The sequence below is a fragment of the Phyllobates terribilis genome, unplaced genomic scaffold (assembly GCF_046119375.1).
Source record: "Phyllobates terribilis strain yellow unplaced genomic scaffold, ASM4611937v1 Scaffold_3__8_contigs__length_932513732, whole genome shotgun sequence".
In the NCBI taxonomy this organism is placed as follows: Eukaryota; Metazoa; Chordata; class Amphibia; order Anura; family Dendrobatidae; genus Phyllobates; species Phyllobates terribilis.
The window spans coordinates 725,988,621-726,000,783 of NW_027362763.1; the positions used below are offsets into that span (position 1 = coordinate 725,988,621).

General features: G+C 43.5%; 1 protein-coding gene across 1 annotated transcript in view; it reads right to left on the bottom strand.

The window, feature by feature from the left end:
• STPG4 (sperm-tail PG-rich repeat containing 4) overlaps nt 1–12,163 on the bottom strand; it is a 102,596-nt gene that overhangs the window by 79,135 nt on the left and 11,298 nt on the right. Inside the window, exon 3 of the mRNA XM_073673582.1 lies at nt 5,396–5,647. Coding sequence (XP_073529683.1) covers nt 5,396–5,647 — 252 coding nt within the window. The remainder of the gene's footprint in view (nt 1–5,395; nt 5,648–12,163) is intronic.

Sequence of the window (12,163 nt, forward strand, 5' to 3'; positions counted from 1 at the left end):
CTCCCTACGCTACCTAATACACAAGCAAATCTCTCCCTGACGCAGCAGCAGCACCTCACCCTACACTGTCTGATCCGAGTGACTGTGATGAGCACGGCGGCGCCAGTCTGATATAGACCTGATGACGGTGTGCGGCCAGCCAATCACTGTAATGCCCACAACCAACATGGTTACGGCATTACAGTGCATGGCAGGCAATCCGTGCATGTTCATTGGCTCTCTAAAGAGCGCCAAACATGCAGGGAGGGGACCCGAGCAACCCGGAAATACTCGGCGAGCGCCGAGCATGTTGAGCAGTGAGATGCTCGGGCCAGCACCGAGCAGTAGCGAGCATGCTCGCTCATCACTAATACTGACCAAATACTGAACATGTGAACGTGGCCTTACGTGTGAAAAACGCACCAAAGAAGTGACATACTGCTTTTTTCTAACACAACAGGTACGATTTCTCATTCAAAAGAATGGGAAGCTCTTGCAAGCAGATTTGAAGTACTTTTTTTTTATGTGGATTTTGTCACAGAATCTAACACAAGGAAATACTTCAAAAAACTTCACGTCAGCATGCTCTAAAAGAAAAGAAAAACTAAAAAAAAAAAAAAAAAGCGTTTCCTGAGGCAGATTTCGCTTGAAATACTCTTTGGGTTTTTCTACCTCCAAAAAAACTCTGAATGAACATAATCTTACAGGGGAAGGAAATGGAAAGAAATATCTCCAGAAAACAGTAATGTATAAAGCAGTATAGGAGACATGATGCTGCCGAAAACTTCACTGCCATCAGTTTTGCCGTCGTTCTTGTGGCGGGTCCGCCGCTGGCACATTTTACTCTATACTGTGAAGAATGGAGAGCGGGCGGCTTCTGAACCCTGAAGCGGTTAAAAGAAGTGACATAAGAAGGAACGTGTGCACAAAATGTCGCTTTTTGTGGTGCTTTTTCAGGTGGTTTGGGGGCGGAATAGGCCTGAAAAGACATCATGTGCACATAAGATATTGTGTGGCCATTATCAATTAATTTGAAATCACTGGTGATTAAAGAGGCATGCCAATATATTTTTCTTCCACCTGGCCTTACCTCGATGATACAGAACTTTTTACAAACATGTCATAGTAATTGACGGTACTTTGGTACCCCCACCAACCATATGCCATTTTTTAATACTGCTGTCATGCTTGGGCCCCTGCAGGTACTCGGGCCTGGGGCCCACTGCTACCCCTGACCCTGCTAGAACTACACCCCTGATATGTATATAAATAATAGGCTGCTAGTGGGATAAATGGAAGTTAGTATATCTGAGGACGCAGGCAATGCTCAATAAAACAGGATTGCTGGCACTCAACATGTTGCGTCTGATATTTGTAGCTCTGCCTGGAGGAAAAAGTGACATTAAATATGTCCGTCTTTTATTTACCAAGTGAAGGAAGAAATAGGACGCAGGGATCCAGCAGTAAGGAAAGGTGAAAAGGTTCGTTAGCTAATATGGCTCCAGTTGACAACTGGACTCCCAGCAATATAAAATAGCCCTCGGCTACAAAAATCTTTAATTCATGAAGGGTACAGTACCATCCAGACGGTATGTCACCAAGGAGCTGCAATATCTGCGGCTTCTAAGCTACAGAAGTGTAGGGTTAAAATGTAGTGATGTCAAAAGCAACAATCAATATTTGGCCACGACCCCACTATCAGTATTCGGTCAGTATTTTTTCTCAGGAGTGGGAGCCAAAACCAGGAGTGGGTGATAAATGTAGAATTGGTGACTTGTTTCTATTATAACTTTTCTCTGATTGTTCCTCACCTGGTTTTGGCTCCCTCTCCCGAGAAAAAATACTGACTGAATACTGACCAAATACTGATAGAATGTATCTAGAATAATATCTATGGGTTAAATTAAACATATGTTTTTTAGCAATTTATTGTGTAATGTAAGATTTGGTTCAATACTAAACCCACTCCCGCCAAAATTGGGGAAATAGCAAACAAGGGTCACCGCAATACAAAAACCATAATCTGGCCTTACTTCAGACGTTTCCAGACAGCAATTTTCAGATGCTGAATTCTTTTTTTTTTCTGGTGATATTTGCACGTTTTATTTTACTATATAAGTTTCTATTATGTAGCCTTTGACTCCAAACATGGTACCCCAAAGACCTCAATTTGGCACACCTTAGCATAGAGCAGGGATGTGAAACTCAAACACACAGAGTGCCAAAATGAAAAACTTGGACAAAGTCTTGGGCCAACCAGTATACAGAATAATGGGCCCCACACAGTCCTCCATACAGAATTATGGGCCCACATAGTCCTCCATACAGAATAATGGGTCCCACATAGTCCTCTATACAGAATAATGGGCCCCACATAGTCCTCTATACAGAATAATGGCTCCACATAGTCCTCCATACAGAATAATGGGCCCCACATAGTCCTCCATACAGAATAATGGGCCTCACATAGTCCTCCATACAGAATAATGGCTCCACATAGTCTCCATACAGAATAATGGGCCCCACATAGCCCTCCATACAGAATAATGGGCCCCACATAGCCCTACATACATTGTTATGGGCACCACATAGTCTGCCATACAGAATAATGGGCCCCACATAGTCCTCCATACACAATAATTGGCCCCACATAGCCCTCCATACAGAATAATGGCCCCATATAGTCCTCCATACAGAATAATGGCTCCACATAGTCCTTCATACAGAATAATGCGCCCCACATAGTCCTTCATACAGTATTATGGGCACCACATAGTCCTCCATACAGAATATTGGCTCATATAGTCCTCCATACTGAATAATGGGCCCCACATAGTGCCCCATACAATATAATGGGCCCCATATAGTCCCCCATACAGTATAATGGGCCCCACATAGTCCTCCATACAGTATAATGGGCCCCACATAGTCCTCCATACAGTATTATGGGCACCACATAGTCCTCCATACAGAATAATGACCCCACACAGGGGTGGTGGTTCTGGTGTCTTGGGCCAAATAAAACCACCCTGAGGGCTAGATTTGGCCGACGGGCCAAGGTTTGACATGTTTGGCACAGAGGTTACAGTCTCTTAATGAGGGTGCAAACGTTACGGCTAAATTGGTACAGAGCATTATAATTACATAAGAAATGACACAAGGCTTGGTGGTTACACTTCAGGATTTAGGCACGGAGCTTGGTGGCTATGTTTAACTTCAAGAACAGTCATTTAAAGGGGTTTACCCCTTTTAGAAAAGTTTTTTTCTATAGGATCCTAACTATGAAAAATAAAAAATAAAAAAATGTGACTGCTCGGTACTAGAAGTGAGTCTCTGGCGTTGTTCCTGTTGTCTGCAGGGCTGATATCACGCTGACAGCGCTGCACATAACTGAGCTCAGTAGCATGAGCTGCTTAGAGCTCCTGAGCTCTCTGATTGGCTGCAGCGCATGACAATCAGTGACATCAGCACTATAGAAAGCAGAGATCGGGAGCAGCCACTGAGACTCAGTGCAGGATAAGTAAAGCACAATTTGTTTTTTTTACTAGTAAGGGAACTTGTAGGAATTTTTTTTTCCTGAAAGAGGAGAATCCCTTTAATATAGTTCAAAGCAGGCAGTCGCCTAAGTCGACAAACTTCACAGTACAGTCCACAATTTTACTCACTGGTTGCAGGGCAGGCAGACTGGCATAAATTGCTGTACTAGTGTAAAGTGGCCGAGAGGGATAGTGGAGACTGAGCTGGGGTGTCTCAGTCCCAGTGTGCTGTAGGGTGTGGGGTGCATCGCACTCACTTGTAGACCGCAGGCCTCCGCTGTCTCCAGGCCTCAGTCCTCAAGAGCCGTCGCACACAATACATGGGACACCAAATTCTTTATAATAGTCAAACTTTTACTAAACAGTCCCAAGTTCATCAGGTGGGTACAGGTTGGATAGCGCACAGTAATTCGAACCTCATTCCCCCTCATGATGTCAGAAGACCAGGTCCGCTCCTTAGCACCTGGCCTGAGCCCTAGGCTCCACACACTGTTGGAATGTCCATCAGGGAACTGTGTTTGGCCTCTCACTGCCTCGAACGGTTGGCCCATGCTGCCCCTAGCAGCCCACTGCACATGAACTTGGCCTTCACTATGCACTTCACTAACTAACACTGAACTCCCTCTAACCAGGAAGTGCCCCACTTTTATTGACACTAGTGCCCACCCACTGGGCTAGTTCTATCCTTAACCATTTCTTATCTTATAGAATAAGGATAATAGGTTTAGCATATATCTTATGCTATCCTAATCTTATCCTATGCTATACTCTCCCATTATTCATTAACACTTTACATACTGTACATCACCATAATACATTACAATAGACACACATTACTTTTACATATAAAACCGCACGACATTATTCACAAGACGCGTCTGTTGTCTTCAGGGATAGGAACAGGGTAAGACAGTCTACATCCCTACACTGGCCCAAAGGGTCACAGATTTGTCAGGGTATTCCTCTTTGTACTAACCCAGTAGTCAGTCATTCTTTCTTTATCAGGAGTTTTCTCTTCACACTTGCCCACAATCAGAGAATGGTCTGCAACCACTAGAGGTTTACAATTTTTGGATGGGATTCACTTATATATTTCAATTGGTGAGCAAAAATTTGGATGCCACATGGACGCCAATTTGTATTGGATCCAGTGCAGTTATTAACATAGGAAATTGTATTTGGCCTTGTATCATTTTTTTCAGTATTGCTGCATAAAAACGCATGTCACAGATGCTATATGGATGTCAAAAATGGGCATATGGAAGGCAGACAGATTGGATGAAAATTTGTCTTCTTTTTTCTAGATGAAAAACGTATGATTTTTCATATGCTCAAGTGAACTTAGCCTAAGGCCGGGTTCAGACGGCTGCATTTCACGGTCCCTATGAGGATCGGAATGCATCGATTGCGTGTCTCCACACCCGAACATACAGCCTCATAGGCATATAGGAGGCTATGTGTTTGGAATGGGAGACCCGAGGCCAGTCGGTGCAGGGACAGTGCACAGTGGTGGTGCTGCAACACACTTACTGCTTGGCTAACTCGCCCTGACCACAAGGGGCAAAGCATCTGAATATTTATATACACTGAACCCTCGATCACAGAAAGAACTAACAGAAATGTCACCTAAATTCAACACTCACATTATTATTATTATTTATTATTATGGCGCCATTTATTCCATGGCGCTTTACATGTGAAAAAGGGGGTATACATAACAAAAACAATTACAATAATCTTGAACAAAACGAGTTAGCGACTGGTACAGGAGGAGCGAGGACCCTGCTCGCAAGGGCTCACAATCTACAAATTGTGTCATTTTATAGTGTACAGCAGTGCATATATTAGTAAGAACAGTGCTAGCTACCAGTTCATCTTACCTTATCCTTCACCCCGAGGAGGATCGCACTTCTGGATGTGCTGCGGAATGAAGAAGGACGTGGAAGTTGTTCCACCAGATCACTAAATTCGCAAAACTTATAGCAGCCGGGTAATAAAGCTTCTCCGGATCCAGCTGCGCTCAAGGGCTTTTTCCGTCCTTGCCCTTTGAAGCTGTATGTTTGCTGAACAGGATTAAGTTTTTCATCTTGCAGAAAATCACGGACATTATAAGTCCCCGGATGGGGGGATTCCTGATGACACAAAGAAAATAAAGAATTTCCAGTACATTTATGACCAATGATCCTATATAGCTTTTTTCTTTAATATAGCACTTATGTATATACACTGCTCAAAAAAATAAAGGGAACACTTAAACAACAGAATATAACTCCAAGTAAATCAAACTTCTGTGAAATCAAACTGTCCACTTAGGAAGCAACACTGATTGACAATCAATTTCACATGCTGTTGTGCAAATGGAATAGACAATAGATGGAAATTATTGGCAATTATCAAGACATCCTCAATAAAGGAGTGGTTCTGCAGGTGGAGACCGCAGACCACATCTCAGTACCAATGCTTTCTGGCTGATGTTTTGGTCACTTTTGAATGTTGGTTGTGCTTTCACACTCGTGGCAGCATGAGAGGGACTCTACAACCCACAGAAGTTGCTCAGGTAGTGCAGCTCATCCAGGATGGCAGATCAAAGCGAGCTGTTGCAAGAAGGTTTGCTGTGTCTGTCAGCATAGTGTCCAGAGGCTGGAGGCGCTACCAGGAGACAGACCAGTACACCAGGAGACGTGGAAGGGGCCGTAGGAGGGCAACAACCCAGCAGCAGGACCCCTACCTCCGCCTTTGTGCACGGAGGAACAGGAGGAGCACTGCCAGAGACCTGCAAAATGACCTCCAGCAGGCCACAAATGTGCATGTGTCTGCACAAACGGTTAGAAACCGACTCCATGAGGGGGGTATGAGGGCCCGACGTCCTCAGATGGGGGTTGTGCATTTGTCACAGAACACCAGGATTGGCAAAGTCGCCACTGGCGCCCTGTGCTCTTCACAGATGAAAACAGGTTCACACTGAGCACATGTGACAGAGTCTGGAGACGCCATGGAGAGCAATCTGCTCCCTGCAACATCTTTCAGCATGACCGGTTTGGCAGTGGGTCAGTAATGGTGTGGGGTGGCATTTCTTTGGAGGGCCGCACAGCCCTCCAAGTGCTCGCCAGAGGTAGCCTGACTGCCATTAAGTACCGAGATGAGATCCTCAGACCCCTTGTGAGACCATATGCTGGTGCGGTTGGCCATGGGTTCCTCCTAATGCAGGACAATGCTAGACCTCATGTGGCTGGAGTGTGTCAACGGTTCCTGCAAGATGAAGGCATTGAAGCTATGGACTGGCCCGCCCATTCCCCAGACCTAAATCCGATTGAGCACATCTGGGACATCATGTCTCGCTCCATCCACCAACGTCATGTTGCACCACAGACTTCCAGGAGTTGGCGGATGCTTTAGTCCAGGTCTGGGAGGAGATCTCACAGGAAACCTTCTGCAACCTCTGGCGAGCACATGAAGGGCTGTGCGGCCATACAAAGAAATGCCACTCCACACCATTTCTGACCCACTGCCAAACCGGTCATGCTGAAGGATGTTGCAGGCAGCAGATCGCTCTCCACAGTGTCTTCAGACTCTGTCACATCTGTCACATGTGCTCAGTGTGAACCTGCTTTCATCTGTGAAGAGCACAGGGCGCCAGTGGCGACTTTGCCAATCCTGGTGTTCTGTGGCAAATGCCAAGCATCCTGCACGGTGTTGGGCTGTGAGCACAACCCCTATCTGTGGATATTGGGCCCATGGAGTCGGTTTTTAACCGTTTGTGCAGACACATGCACATTTGTGGCCTGCTGGAGGTCATTTTACAGGGCTGTGGCAGTGCTCCTCCTGTTCCTCCTTGCACAAAGGTGGAGGTAGCAGTCCTGCTGCTGGGTTGTTGCCCTCCTACGTCCCCCTCCATGTCTCCTGGTGTACTGGCCTGTCTCCTGGTAGCGCCTCCAGCCTCTGGACACTATGCTGACAGACACAGCAAACCTTCTTGCCACAGCTCGCATTGATGTGCCATCCTGGATGAGCTGCACTACCTGAGCAACTTCTGTGGGTTGTAGAGTCCGTCTCATGCTACCACGAGTGTGAAAGCACAACCAACATTTGAAAGTGACCAAAACATCAGCCAGAAAGCAATGGTTCTGAGATGTGGTCTGTGGTCCCCACCTGCAGAACCATTCCTTTATTGAGGGTGTCTTGATAATTGCCAATTATTTCCATCTATTGTCTATTCCATTTGCACAACAGCATGTGAAATTGATTGTCAATCAGTGTAGCTTCCTAAGTGGACAGTTTGATTTCACAGAAGTTTGATTTACTTGGAGGTATATTCTGTTGTTTAAGTGTTCCCTTTATTTTTTTGAGCAGTGTATATACAGTACAGACCAAAAGTTTGGACACACCTTCTCATTTAAACATTTTTCTGTATTTTCATGACTATGAAAATTGTACATTCACACTGAAGGCATCAAAACTATGAATTAACACATGTGGAATTATATACTTAACAAAAAAGTGTGAAACAACTGAAAATATGTCTTATATTCTAGGTTCTTCAAAGTAGCCACCTTTTGCTTTGATGACTGCTTTGCACACTCTTGGCATTGTCTTGATGAGCTTCAAGAGTTAGTCACCGGAAATGGTCTTCCAACAATCTTGAAGGAGTTCCCAGAGATGCTTAGCACTTGTTGGCCCTTTTGCCTTCACTCTGCGGTCCAGCTCACCTGAAACCATCTCGATTGGGTTCAGGTCTGGTGACTGTGGAGGCCAGGTCATCTGGCGTAGCACCCCATCACTCTCCTTCTCGGTCAAATAGCCCTTACACAGCCTGGAGGTGTGTTTGGGGTCATTGTCCTGTGGAAAAATAAATGATGGTCCAACTAAACGCAAACCGGATGGAATAGCATGCCGCGGCAAATCCCCAACAGTGTCACCAGCAAAGCACCCCCACACCATCACACCTCCTCCTCCATGCTTCACGGTGGGAACCAGGCATGTAGAGTCCATCCGTTCACCTTTTCTGCGTCGCACAAAGACACGGTGGTTGGAACCAAAGATCTCAAATTTGGACTCATCAGACCAAAGCACAGATTTCCACTGGTTTAATGTCCATTCCTTGTGTTCTTTAGCCCAAACAAGTCTCTTCTGCTTGTTGCCTGTCCTTAGCAGTGGTTTCCTAGCAGCTATTTTACCAAGAAGGCCAGCTGGACAAAGTCTCCTCTTAACAGTTGTTGTAGAGATGTATCTGCTGCTAGAACTCTGTGTGGCATTGACCTGGTCTCTAATCTGAGCTGCTGTTAACCTGCGATTTCTGAGGCTGGTGACTCGGATAAACTTATCCTCAGAAGCAGAGGTGACTCTTGGTCTTCCTTTCCTGGGGCGGTCCTCATGTGATCCAGTTTCTTTGTAGCGCTTTATGGTTTTTGCAACTGCACTTGGGGACTTTTTCAAAGTTTTCCCAATTTTTCGGATTGACTGACCTTCATTTCTTAAAGTAATGATGGCCACTCGTTTTTCTTTACTTAGCTGCTTTTTTCTTGCCATAATACAAATTCTAACAGTCTATTCAGTAGGACTATCAGCTGTGTATCCACCTGACTTCTGCACAACACAACTGATGGTCCCAACCCCATTTATAAGGCAAGAAATCCCACTTATTAAACCTGACAGGGCACACCTGTGAAGTGAAAACCATTTCCGGTGACTACCTCTTGAAGCTCATCAAGAGAATGCCAAAAGTGTGCAAAGCAGTCATCAAAGCAAAAGGTGGCTACTTTGAAGAGCCTAGAATATAAGACATATTTTCAGCTGTTTCACACTTTTTTGTTAAGTATATAATTCCACATGTGTTAATTCATACGTTTTGATGCCTTCAATGTGAATATACAATTTTCATAGTCATGAAAATACAGAAAAATCTTTAAATGAGAAGGTGTGTCCAAACTTTTGGTCTGTACTGTGTATATATATATATATATATATAAATATATATATATATATATATATTAATATATATAACTAATTGTTTTATTCCTTCAATGTGTTTACAATAAAAAGGAAGCAACTTTGCAAATAGCCTTGTTTTAAAAATATCCTACTGATTTCTGTTCACAGCTCCTATGCAAACCTATATGTATCCTTGGTTACAGATTACAAACAAGCATTGTCTAATCATATTGCCTTTCACATGGCCCCAAGATCTTGCTACCCCATCGGATAAAGTTAGGAGGAAGTAGGATTTAGATTAGGGGGCAGAATACAGTTAGTTTGTAAGTATGGATATGTGCATAGGACCAGTAAATGCAATACACTTGGCTATCTATAATAAGGGATATGTCCATTGCTGCTTCATTTTTTTAATTATTTTGAAAGCATTGCAAATATGGTTGCAAATAAACCTGTGCTGCACATAGGATTTTATGTTAATAAAATAAAAATAGAATGTAATGACTGATGGGAACAGGAAAGGAAGGGTTCTGGGACTGACTGTGAGGGAGAGCTGAGAAAAGAAGGAGCTAGAACCTCTGAGTGACTGAGTGAAAGAAGTTAGGTCCATGAAAGCTAATATGGCGGACTTTGGCTGACAGTTCTAGAAACTGGAGGCAAGGAAAATCCGGGGCACAAACAATTGAACTCATAAACATTGACTCCCCAAAAGTAGGCATTAGCGCCGGGGAACAGGCAGCCACCTCCAACTTAGGTAAAACTCCTATGTACAGCTTCTGTGACTTTTTCCGCACCATGCTATAGCACACTTTATGATCCTATGGTTAGACTTACTATTCACTTAAGATATTCTTTTGACTATGTTGGACCTTGTCATTTTACAATTTTTTTGCACTGTGCAAGTTGCTGTTTTTATGTACATTATTACATATATTACCTTTGGAGTGTGATGCCTTTTTACTATTTGGTTGAACTGTGTGTCCTATATTTGTTTTTAATAACTTTCCAATAAAGACTAATCTTTTTAAGAATTTTTCTATATCTTCGTCATTACTGCACATTTTTCCTATATGTTGAACTCCCAAACAGTAGACAAATATTGCACATAAACACTGAAAAATATGTTATCAATTCCATCTCCAAAGAAAAGCAAATACATAGTGCTGCACCTCCATGGGTCAAAAGAAACACTTTATTAATTATCAAAATGCACTGGCAGACAAACACAAGAAAGGGCCCCATGCAGTTTAATAGCTCAACATAATGAACAATTGCACCTGCTTTGGAGGTAGAAATTGGCCCCCTTACCTCCTGGGCCCCTATGCGACTGCACAGGTTGCACCAACAATTGTCAAAATGGCACAAAAATACAAACAGGTTATTAAAAACCCACATAAAGCACATCAAACCTGACCCTGAACTCTGGTTAAATGAACACTAAAAACATAAAATGCACCAATTATGGAAAAAAAGACATTCTATCAATGCCTCCCTTAATGTCCTTCTTTTCTTTGATCTTATTTTGTCTCCTATGACAAGAAATCTTCCTTCTGTCTCTAGAGATCAGGAATGTCTTTCACCTCCTACAAGGTTCTGGCTGTGGCTATCAGACGCCTGCAGCAGAAGCCTCTCCCCTCTGCCCAGTCTGCAGTGAGATAACATGGTGCTGAGCCCCACCTTCTTGACTAAGGGGGCATATTTTAAACCAAATGATAATCAGGAGATTAACCCTCATGTTCTGTGCAGGATTTCTAGGTCAAAGGAGAAGTCTTCATGAAAACAGTGAATGAGAAAAAGAGGAAACTCGTTCTACAGAGCCGTGTGAGTTCCTAAAATAACAAGGTCATGGGATTAAGTTGTCGTAACAGCAATATGCGGGGGTACTCCACTCCCACGTGGGTCTTCAGTAACCAGTTTCCTCTTTCCTTTTTGCATTTATTGTTTTTGTGCAAACTTCTGCTTTGACCCTTCTTTTTTGAGAGAGAGAGAATTTTGTTGTTTCCTTTGCAAGTTCAGGTCTCCATTATTTTCAAAGGGGTTCGGGTTCTGGTGGAAGATCGAGTACTGTTCTGGTAACCGAACTTTCTCAAAAGTTCAGGTCAGGTACCAGAACCCGAATTTCCACTGGTCCGCCCATCCCTAGTCACCACTCCAAAGTGAAGGCCACTAGGTGTCTCTTTTCTGTCTTACTTTTTGTCTCTGCCCATTGTCAACTGTTCCTCTCTATGGCAGCTGAGGCATAGTGAGTCATATTATAGTAAGTGGGGGTGAGTATTTATCTCTCTACAAGGAGTGGGGTCTTTATCTCTCTGCTCTTGTCAGGTGGACTTTCAGTACAGGGCAGGCAAGTCATTGGAAAATGGCAGGAGGAATATAGATAAGTGAGCCAAAGAAAGTTCCAGTACCTATAGTGCTGGCAGAATAATGAACACGTGGGGAAAATAGAGTGGATGGCAAGTTACAGAGCATAGAAATCTAGACGGTTCTTGGACATATTACGCCAAAAGCAGTTTTAATTTGTGGAGGATGAGAGCAACTATACAATACTTTACAATGTTCTTGATATCCTGCCTATCTTATTTCATCATTATTATTGTCATAAATTATTTTCTTTTGATTCATACATTGCTAATATGTGCATGTATGCTTAAATGTGGCTACCTTATTCTATGCATGCTGGGGTGAACTTGCAGCGCTAGAGTAAATGATCTGAATATTAC